Here is an 11,817-nt window from a genome sequence, read left to right as displayed (position 1 = left end):
GTGAAAATTTCACTTCATTTTAAGGGAATGCTACTGGGAGCAAAAATGGCGATTGTATCGCATGGTTAATTATGAATATAAATATCGGTTATCGTCGATTTAAACCCTTATCCCCCATATCAGTGGCATCGTGTGTAGCGTCGTTGGAAAGGTGTGATCAAGGTCTACCCCAATTTGTTGGTTAAACGGTTGGCAAGTGAAAATTTCACTTCATTTTAAGGGGATGCTACTGGGAGCAAAAATCGCGATTATATCGCATGGTTAATTATGAATATAAATCTCGGTTATCGTCGATTTAAACCCTTATCCCCCATATCAGTGGCATCGTGTGTAGCATCGTTGGAAAGGTGTGATCAAGGTCTACCCCAAATTGTCGGTTAAACGGTTGGCAAGTGAAAATTTCACTTCATTTTAAGGGGATGCTACTGGGAGCAAAAATCGTGATATTGCTCATATTCAATTGTAAAAATGAAATTTTCTAAACTTTAAAATTTTTCGAATTTTCTTTTTTCATTGGTCAGGTACGCTAGACTTTAACGCCGTGCTGAAATTTCGCCCAGTTCCAATGCGAACTGTGTGAGCTACAGGCGTTTTACGATTATCGCGATCGGTTATGAATACGAATATCGGTTATCGTCGATTTAAACCCTTATCCCCCATATCAGTGGCATCGTGTGTAGCATCGATGGAAAGGTGTGATCAAGGTCTACCCCAATTTGTTGGTTAAACGGTTGGCAAGTGAAAATTTCACTTCATTTTAAGGGGATGCTACTGGGAGCAAAAATCGCGATATTGCTCATATTCAATTATAAAAATGAAATTTTCTAAACTTTAAAATTTTTCGAATTTTCTTTTTTCATTGGTCAGGTACGCTAGACTTAAACGCCGTGCTGAAATTTCGCCCAGTTCCAATGCGAACTGTGTGAGCTACAGGCGTTTTACGATTATCGCGATCGGTTATAAATACGAATATCGGTTATCGTCGATTTAAACCCTTATCCCCCATATCAGTGGCATCGTGTGTAGCGTCGTTGGAAAGGTGTGATCAAGGTCTACCCCAATTTGTTGGTTAAACGGTTGGCAAGTGAAAATTTCACTTCATTTTAAAGGAATGCTACTGGGAGCAAAAATGGCGATTATATCGCATGGTTATTTATGAATATAAATATCGGTTATCGTCGATTTAAACCCTTATCCCCCATATCAGTGGCATCGTGTGTAGCATCGTTGAAAAGGTGTGATCAAGGTCTACCCCAATTTGGTGGTTAAACGGTTGGCAAGTGAAAATTTCTCTTCATTTTGAGGGGATGCTACTGGGAGCAAAAATGGCGATTATATCGCATGGTTATTTATGAATATAAATATCGGTTATCGTCGATTTAAACCCTTATCCCCCATATCAGTGGCATCATGTGTAGTATCGTTGGAAAGGTGTGTTAAAGGTCTACCCCAATTTGTTGGTTAAACGGTTGGCAAACGTTTTTATATTTTCGGCGAATATTAATATTCAATATTAATATTTTTTTTAATTTTTTATTTTTTTTTTATATTCCTAAAATATAGACCTGTATTAGTGTGCTTGTAAAATATTTTTTTTCTAGGTGCTGAATAAATATGTTTATTTTGCCTTTGAAATTGTAGGATGAGATAGGGCGAGATTTTGTAGGTTGGCTAGCTCTTGGTCTGTATAACTTGGTACAACAAATAAAACGACTCATTACCAAGCAGTTGTATTCCATCCATCGCCACCTTAGTAGCTGCCTCAGCGGTATACAAAATCACTCCAGCGCAATCCTTGTTGTTAAAGTGACCCTTGTCGCATGCTCGGGCCACTGTATACATGTAGGACCTACACGCGCTTAGCGTTGTGTACATGTCGGCCATCTTGCCTTGGATGAGCTTTCAAACAAAGTTGAAATAAATAAGCACCAAAAAGAACTACAAAGGTTAAGCAAGTAAAACAATGACTTAAACATACAAAATACTGTATTTAGTTAACTATATAAGTCACTTTTATGAATGATTTCCCTTCATAGGCAAACTATAAGAGAAAGCATAAAACATAGTTCATAAATGACAGCATTTCAAAGTGGTTTACCTGAAATTCGCCAATTTTTTGACCGAATTGTTCTCTCTCATGGACATATGGAAAAGCAGCATCACATGCTGCTTGCATTAATCTGTCAACAACAGCGATTAGGTTTTGTTACGGACATGATGCACCACAAAAGAAAACATAAAAACTGTATGAAGCCTTCCTAGACAATTGTTTGCCAAAAATATTTTTACAAATATTATGAGGCATTATGGCAATCAACAACTAAATTATTAAACATTTTCACATTCAGTAAAAGAAGTTGAATTATTGTACACAATTTCACTTAAAAATAATACAACAAAAAATATAAACATAATATTTAAATTACACTTTGCTGTTAACCCACACTAAACACAAACAGGTTACATACTGACATACAAATTTGTTCCATTTTGTTCGTAGCTTTTAAAGCATATTTAATACAAATACGCTAGCACTGAATGCAAATCATGATGACATGTTATAAAATATTTCAAAAGTCTAGGCAAATTTCTAATAAAAGATGAGCTATGCATATTTACCCCAGAGGGCCAGCCGAAAGAACAAGTCGCTCAAGATCTAATCCACTCATCAACACATAAACACCTTTATTCAGTGATCCAAGTGTATTTGTAGCTGATTGGATAAATTAGGAATTAAAAGTGCAAACAAATAAGCTAAAAGGCCAGAAATATGAAATGGAGCAAATTTGGTGTTGATTTCGCCTACCCAACAGGTCCAGCAGCAGCACCTAGCCTTTCTAAGTCGAGACCAGTCATCAGGACATATACTCCTTTATTCTGTTGTCCCAGGGTATTGCAAGCTAAGAATTAAGCAAATCTTATGAGCGTGACTAACCAGGACATTACATGTATTCTCTTAAGCGTATAAATTGGCAGATATGTTAAAACTAACTTGCCAAGTTGAATATAAAAGAAATCTGCCCCATGCTCTAAAAGATTGCAAATATTTATTTAAGTTAAGTTCAAAATATTATAAAATCTTGTACAGACAACTTATTTTGTTTAGAATTCACTCATGGTTAAACCTACTGTATGTATTTTAATTTGCTACCTTTGGCTGGCTGAGTCTCTCAAAAATGCCATTTTTGGCCATATTGGCCTGGGCTGTTTGTGCGACTTCATGGCCCTAAAAACTGTTGTGGTTTAGCAAAATTAATTGTTTTAATAAATGACAATATATCAAACAATTTGTGAATCTTTGTTTTATAACTTTTGTTTATATATTGGGCTTACGTCGGTCTCAGGATTTTAATAGACAACATCAGCTCTCTTAAGAGTTCTTGCTTATTAACATGTTATAATGTAACTTTATAACAGGATCTTTAAAAATGTTTATGGTCATCTTGGAAACACGCTATCTCTATGGCTGAAGTTTAACTGATTTTATCAGGGGATCCGAAAATGTCAGCCAAACCGTCAAAAGGTTTGTTGCTGTCCCAGCTAGTACATATTTAAGTACAAAAGCAACAAGTTTTGTGTGCACTTCAGCTGCGGCGTTTGGAAAACGCTGTTTTAATGCTTTCTTACACTATGTTCGACAACGCAAAATTTAGGCACAGTTCACAAAATATTGCTATTATTGCAGCAGTTAAGCCAGTAAGCATTTTTTCGGATTTTTCTTACTTTTCACAATTTGTAACTGGGATTATGTATGTGCTTGGATATTACACGGGAAGTATTTATGTCTGTTAGTGATTTCTGATCAACATATGTCACAGGTTCTCCTTCCATAAAATATGTGTGACATGCTTAGCCCAAAGTTGTGTTCTATAGCTGGGTATTTAGCCATTCTATTTAAAAAAAAAACACACAACAGTGCAATTTGGTTGGATGTTTCTGCTACAATCTTTTTTAAATTATCAGCTATAACATGCGGCTTCAGCAAACTTACACAAGAATGTACGAACACAAAGAATTTAAATTGCGATATTTTATACCACACCAGTTGATTAAATTCTGCTTACACACAACAGTACCTTTATATTGGCTTACTTTTATTGTGGAAAAGCAGTTAGTTAACCATTTCAGATGAAATTAGTAGCAAATAGGCAAGGGAAGACCAGAGCAGTCACAATGTAGGCTATATTTTTACCAATCACTTCAAAATGCACAAAAAAAATCCTGAGCTATGAAATTTATTTTCACCAAACATGAAGCACCATAGTGCAAATTTTAGGCATAAGTAAAAAAGATATGTTATTTTACCAGTAAAATTGAAGTATTCCTTTACTAGTATGAACTATATTTAACCTTGGCAAGCCAGGTTGGAGTTAAGGTGGTAAAAATATACTCTATTTAAATTGGGCAATGGGTATATGTCATAGTATATATAAATATGTACACTAGATATATAGACACTAAAAAGGTTTTTTTTTATGTAAAGCCTATATTTAAAATGCTTAAATGTTGTGGCCAATTAAACAACAGTTTTAGGTTGTGGCCAACTTTATTGAATTATTTATTCCTAGCTGCCAACTTTTACTGAGAATTTATTTCAGAGGCAACAATAGGGTGTAGTAGCAAAAGAATTGAAACAAAAATCAAAAGCTACATCAGCAAAAAATACTTGGTATGAGACGCCATGCCATGAATTTATATCATGTGAATCCCACTTTAACCTATATACTATTAATGTTCCTTTATGACAGTTTACCACTAATAGACAAAAAATATAAATACTACTTTGTAGTATTAACATGTTTTAAAAGAGGCAAAATGAATTGACTGAAAATGTGACTAATTAACTGAAATTGGAATTAATCGTGGGTGGTATTTGAAACATTGTGCAATCCATAATTTTGTAGTTTACAAACAGTGATTTTGAAAAAAACTACTTAGTGCTCAATACAGAAATGACAGTTAAATTTCAAAACAATAAGAATAAAAATATATATAATAATATATTAAGTTTTAAATGCGTAGCAAAGTGAGAGTAACTGTAAATGGAAATGTTCTATGTGATATTATATGTAATATCATTATAAACAGTTACATAAATTTCTAAATCAAACAAACATAATATAAACTCTATACAAATTTGTAATACCTGGCACTTTGCAATCCTGAAAAATCAATTCACCAGTGCTTGAACCCCTCATCCCCAACTTATCCAGCTTAGGACCAGTGGAAAATCCCTCCATGTTTTTTTCAATTATAAAAGCAGTAATGCCATGAGCATTTGAACTTAGGTCCGTTTTGGCATATACAATAAGGGTGTCAGCATCAGGCCCATTTGTAATCCAAAACTTGTTACCATTAAGGATGTAATAATCACCTGCAACAGAAATAACAATATATCTAAAAGCAATAAAAAGACGTATATACACTCAAAATAAATTTATCAAACCTTTCTTTTTAGCTTTAAGTTTCATTGAAACCACATCAGAACCTGACCCAGGTTCACTCATTGCCAGTGCTCCAACATGGTCACCAGCAATAAGCTAAGCAAACAAAACATCTCATAAAACTTGGTTAAAAATCAAAACTTGCTTAAAATTAAAGTAATTTATTTTACAACAGCCTTGGTTTGTGAGAAAACCTTTGTACCCCATATATTTTCAAAATGGATTGTTGTTATTAAGTAATTTATTTACGATAAGCTATTACAACTTAAACCTGTAATACAAGCCTGAATAACTCAAAATGGTACATGGGGCACATCAAGGTTTTTTTCACGGGTTAAATAACTAACATTGGTGTAAGCATTTTTTTATGCATATTATACAATGCAATATAGTCTAATAAAATTTTAGAAAATAAAACTAGCCCCTAACAGTTACCTTGGAAGAATAGCACCACCAATATATTATTGTTGAGATCATGCAATATAAAAGCAATTTCATTTTATTGAAAATCATAGTAAAATATTAACACATTAAAGGGCTTGTTGGATATCTTCTAGAACGGTCATGTTCAAATGGCGGATCGCGATCCGGATCCGGATCTTTTCAGCGTTTTGTGCGGATCTTCTAATAGGCTTAAAAAATAAACTTTCTACAGTGTTTTCATGTGAATACCAATTGTCAGTGTTAAAGAATTTTGTACAAAATCAAGCATAGAATGAGACTCCCAAATGCTAATCTTTGTGAGCGTTTGAGGATATCAGTCAGCGACAGAAAGCCTCAATTCGATGCTATTGTAAGACCTAAAGGTTAAAACAGGGGTCGGCAACCCCGCCAATGTAATTCATTCGGCCCGCCGCCTCTTTGACAAACTAGATACGAGTCCATTTCAAATACTTTTTGACTATTTTAACTTAGTGCGAAAAATGTTCCCGCTTCGCGCGAATCATCTTTCTGCGTCCGGCTTGTTTACGTTTTGATGCGGTCTTTTGAACTAGATCAGCGCTTCGTTACAGTTAATGGAAAACTATATTTTAACATTTTGTATTTTCGGTAATGGAATAAAAACTTGCAAGAAATTTAAAAGAAATGCCGGTATACCTAAAAAAATCGCGCTCGCTTGGCTCGCCACATGCCCCCTGACTTACAAAGGTTAACAAACACTAAACAAGATTAACTACTAAACTTGTCGCGTTTACATAAATAAAGCACAACAAAAAATTAAAGCGTGTCCAGTATGTTTACTATTCATATTTAGTGGATCATCATGATGTCAGGTTTGGCTGTGGTGGATCATGACAGAAATCATTTGAACATCCCTGTTCTAGAAGGTATAAACAAAATAATGCCACATACTTTATTGTTCATCATCATATCTGAATTGGTAATGGCTCATATACGATTTTAGTGATGGCAAAAATCAACTTGTATGATAAACATTTTATTTAAAGCCTTTTAATCAAAAGGCCTGAAAATCCCTTATAAAAAGAATGAATGTTGGAAAAGAAAAACAGATTAACAGCAGCGCGCTAGCCTCCTGCAAGTCGTAGAACAACACATGGCGGTTGTTTTTAAATTAAAACAATAAACCTTCGAAAAATGTTTTTGGGGCTAATTTGCAATGCTTTTATGTGTTGTATAGGCTTATTTGTTGTTAATATATTACACATAACATTTTACAACACTGTTTGCCATCGTTTCTTTACACTATAGCCAATTTAGCAAGTTTTTACACAAGGGAATTAATTTTTTCCAAAAGGAGCAAATCTAGCATTTTTTACAGACTTGGTGCGGCCGTTAACATGCTCAAATTATCTCATGCAGCCAAAATAAGAAAGACTTGAGTTTGACACACCAGTGTTCACAGCTATGAAAGACACCGAATGGATGAAAATATTCTTACAAAGTCTGTGTAAAATACTTTAAGTTTCCTACCTTTGGTAAATACTTTGCTTTCTGCTCATCATTCCCATGTCTAACAATCTGATTTACACAGAGGTTAGAGTGTGCTCCATAACTCAAGGCAATGGCACCACTTGACCTTGACATTTCCTCCATAACAATACAATGCTCAAATATTCCCAGACCAGTGCCTCCATCACTTACTGTAGAAATCATACATACTATTGGTAAATACAAAATTAAACTCATCATGCAATATCTAGCACAGGGTCTGGGCAAGGTTAAATAATTGAAAAAAATATACTAGGATTCAATATTCTGGATTTGTTATCCTAGAGCAGGGGTGTCCACCCTTTTAGCTGTTGACGGCCGCATTGACAGTCTTATTTTCCTCACGGCCGCAAGTTAAATTTTGTTAGTGATGACTCAAAAAGTTGTCAAATCGTGACGTCATAACATAATTAATCTTAAAAAGACGTTTTGTTGTCTAACGAACAGGTGGTAAAATATGGAACCTAAATGCAGATTAATCGAGCGAAGCGCGAAAAAAAATGCTTTTATTTGGTTTAGATTTGGCCAAACTTTTAATTTAGTCGAATTGGGCTTAGGCACATATAATAATCGCATATTGCTATAAACACAAGCATTTATGAAAAAATTGGATTTCATTAGGAATGCGACGCAATATGCCATGACATAAATAGCACTTTTTATATTAACTGATTTACTTCAAAGGAACTAAAATACAATAACGACAGATAGAAGAAGTTCGCGCTTTGCGAAAAAGTGTGTTGAAATTTGTCAAAAATATTATTTTAAGGGGGCATGACCAGGTGCCCCTCTAGATCCACCCTTGCTCTAATGCTCTTAGCCAATCTGATGACTAGCAATGGTAGACGAATGTCTGGCTGACCTATATGTTTATAACATAAAAAAACCGTCTAATTTTAGACCTGTTTCAAAGTTCCAAATTCAGCATTTTTTTGCTATGCTGGCATTTGTTTTAAATTTCGTGCAAGTTTTTATTACATTGCCAAAAATAAAAAACAAATTAAAAATATATGCCCAATATTTTTAATACGGTTTCCGCTTGTCCGCAACCCACTTCTCAGCCTTCCACTGTTCAATGGTAAAGAAGCTGTGATCCTGCCACTGTTCAATGGTAAAGAAAAACCAATGGGGCGTAGAAATATCATGCGCGCGAAGCGCGAAAAATTTTACGCACTTACGGTACCTAGTTAAAATAGTCAAAAAGTATTTGTAATGGACTCGTGTCTATAGTTTGTCCAAAGAGGCCGCGGGCCGGATAAATTTCATTGGCAAGCCGATCCGGTTCGCGGGCCGTAGGTTGCTGACCCCTGTCATACACTGATTTCTTTGTGCATCAATCAATCAATGAAATCAAGGTTTTTTAGCGCACATAAGAAATCTGTTCACTGAGAATGTAGCAAAAGAGCTTAGCTCATTGATTTAACTACACTCCACAAGGTCGTAAAAAATTCTAATCTGCATTTTGCATTTACCATTAACGCATGCCAGCACGGCACGGCCGCCAACACATGCTTATTAAAATACGTGTTAACGGCCGCACAATTATTCATCGACGGCCGAGGTTGGACACCGTTGTTCTAGAGTCAAAACCTTAAGTTCTTTGAACATCCAACGAAGTGAAACAGTTTGTAATTGATACATCACAGAGGCTGTTCTTACACCGCGATTTCATAGCGTTTCACACACAATTAAACCATGCGACTTGAATGCAGTAGTGTCAAACAGACAATGTCAAACAGACAATTTTAAACAGCCGTAAGCTCCTAATAATCGCCGTTTTCAGGACAATTACAAAGAACATGATGTAAAAAAAGTTAAGAACACTGGTGTAATAGATACCCGGTGCTGTTATTCCAAGAAGTCCCATTTCACCAAGTTTCTTCCAAAAACCACGCATTTGTGGAAAGTCATTGGTTTTATCAATTTCATTAGCATATGGAGTCAATTCTTCTTTTAGGAATTTTGAAATAGTTTCTCTGAGCTGTAAATAAACTTACAACAGTTAACATATTAACATAAATTTTAAAACTTGACAATAGAAAATACATTAAACACTTCAAACAATGCAATCATTGTGCACAATATTTACATGACCGGAAAAAATATATAATACACTGTACAGTGTACATCTAGAAAAAAAGTATACAATGCTGTAGGAGCACACCGAAGCAGGGTTGCTACAGAGTTTTATGAAAAAAAGTCTGCAATTCATGGCACTTCACACCAACATCTTGGGTTTGAGAACCAAAAGTTGAGGTGTGTATTTGGGAATTATGTTTTTTGCACACCTAAGGTGGATTAGATGTGCACCTGCCTGCAGAGTGGCTTTCAAATATATATATAAAAAAAAAAGGTTAACACAATAAAAAGTGGTAAAAAATTGTTTTTAACCACACATACTTAACATATAACTTGAAGGGACATAAATTAATTTGAAGACTACTCAAAGACTTTTGGAAATAACATACACCATAATATATTACACTTCAAAGACTTTGTGGCATTCCTGTAAAGATTTTTTAAATTTGTGTGCATACCAGATTTAACATATTGTACACACAAGTTTCTAAAAAGGTTGAGTGGTTGTAGAATTCCTAAATAACTTAGTTGAAATGTAAATTTATTCAAAATAGGGGGTTAACAACTAGTGGTAACTTGACTTCTTGTGGGCACTGGTCTAGAATCCTACCCACTTTTTAAACAGTAACAAAAGGAGTAGTCAAAATTGAAATTACAAAAAAACAATAAATATGCAGGATAATCATAATATCAATACTTGACCCTGCTAACATTCATATTAGGGTGTGCTAGTTGAGCTGTGCATATAGTTAATGACATGTTTTGGTTGGTATCGGATAGCAGCAGTGGTGGGATTAAGCCGGTTAGCACCGGTTAGAATTACTGGTTATTGTTAATGGATTTTTGCATCTTATTCCATACATTGATTTTTGAGATCCAAGTAGCCGTGTTGTTTGTTTCAAAAAGCAATGGTCAAGGTCGCACATAACAGTCATACATTGTGCCAAGTTTTATAATTGTAGTAATTTTCCTTTTGTGAGTTTTTAGCTAATAATTTAATTGTTGCGTCATAAGTACAAGTCATGAGAAGACTGCTGGGCGCTCGTCTAGAATCCTACCACAACGAACATCATTTGGGTTAGGGTGCCGGTTAGCGTTTGGGTTTGGGTGAGTCCAGTAATAGTGTTAAACAATATTACTTGACCTACCCACACCCAAACACTAACCGACACCCTAACCCACATATTATGCATTGCTTAATAATCATTTCAACGTTGTGGTAGGATTCTAGACCAGCGCCGACTGCTGTTTTTTAGTTTGGCTTTAAGCAGTGATGGGATTCAGGTCAGCCGGTTCGCAGTTCACAACATTCCCTGGAACCTGGGGTTGCCATCCTGTTATTGCAACTACTTTTATTTATTATTTTCCGGAAAACATGACTTTTTGTGACAGAACAGGCTGACAAAAAATTTGAATCCCCCAGCAGTAGCACTATGGATAGCAGTACTTTTTTGCCGAAACATCGGGTGGATAAAATGTAACGTATCGGACATGCCTATTGACACGTTTAGACTTCAGTGGTATGACGGGGTCTCCCATATATTTGAAGTTAAAATGTAGAAAAACTGTCATAAAACCTGTTTTTGTTCTTCAGTAAATCCGAGCATTTCATCATCGATTGGAACAGTGGTGGTATAGCTCTTGCTTAACACGTTGAAACATTGTTTTATATTAGCGTTAGACCAAGTGGAGCGTTTTGCAGAAAACAAGCTACGGCCACATGCATAAAATAGAGATTTGGAGCATGCCATGGCTATGCAATTCAAAAAAATATAAGCTCAATGGGAATTCAGCAGCATACGTCGCTGAGCTCTCATTCTTAACCACAGAAGTGACGTCATTGCATAGACATAGTAATATTTGTTGAAATATTATTTTTTGTGAATGTTTGTCCACTAAAGGCACATAAATTATTGCCCATGGTCACGTTCCCGAAGGAATAATAACCTCGTAAGCGACCGAAAAATAGAGTAAACTCCATCACAGATCAACATTCTTTAAATCGACATTTTAACCCGAATGTTCTTCAAAATCATACTGGTTTCAGGCACGACCGATACTTCATAATTTATTGCATTACCTAAAGGAAATTTCGTTCACGGCATTTTATAGACGCCTGCGCCCTGGAACACGGCGAGGTTTTGCGGAACCACGTCGCTCGCTCAAACTGCTAAGGCTTAATGAATCAGTTGCTAATATAAAACGACGCATAGTGCCGTTGCTAATGCACAATATAGGCTACATTTCTCGTCCTCGCTTAGGTCAGGGTCAGACGTTTCAGCACACCTGTGCATAAGGTAAATTCCAATCAGTCGGGGGAATTGGGGTCACGCTATGCCAGATA

General features: G+C 35.5%; 1 protein-coding gene across 2 annotated transcripts in view; it reads right to left on the bottom strand.

Annotated features, from left to right (window-relative positions):
* LOC146140528 (isovaleryl-CoA dehydrogenase, mitochondrial-like) overlaps window positions 1-11,285 on the bottom strand; it is a 14,113-nt gene extending 2,828 nt beyond the window's left edge. Inside the window, exons 1-8 of one of the 2 annotated variants that reach the window (XM_083393131.1) lie at window positions 11,051-11,285; window positions 9,234-9,375; window positions 7,377-7,546; window positions 5,447-5,540; window positions 5,147-5,374; window positions 2,807-2,900; window positions 2,099-2,180; window positions 1,722-1,899 (exon numbers count right to left, since the gene is read on the bottom strand). In XM_083393131.1, the coding sequence (XP_083249257.1) occupies window positions 1,722-1,899; window positions 2,099-2,180; window positions 2,807-2,900; window positions 5,147-5,374; window positions 5,447-5,540; window positions 7,377-7,546; window positions 9,234-9,375; window positions 11,051-11,224 (1,162 nt within the window). In that variant the 5' untranslated portion in view covers window positions 11,225-11,285. Of the gene's footprint in view, window positions 1-1,721; window positions 1,900-2,098; window positions 2,181-2,619; window positions 2,714-2,806; window positions 2,901-5,146; window positions 5,375-5,446; window positions 5,541-7,376; window positions 7,547-9,233; window positions 9,376-11,050 lie in introns of both variants that reach the window. The other variant, XM_083393130.1, reaches the window with a different exon arrangement.
* Between the last annotated feature and the right edge of the window lie 532 nt (window positions 11,286-11,817).

The sequence above is a fragment of the Ascidiella aspersa genome, chromosome 6, assembly GCF_963924565.1.
Source record: "Ascidiella aspersa chromosome 6, kaAscAspe10.2, whole genome shotgun sequence".
NCBI lineage: Eukaryota > Metazoa > Chordata > Ascidiacea > Phlebobranchia > Ascidiidae > Ascidiella > Ascidiella aspersa.
The sequence above is the reverse complement of the archived record's forward strand: the minus strand, read 5'-3'. Positions and strand labels throughout refer to the sequence as shown.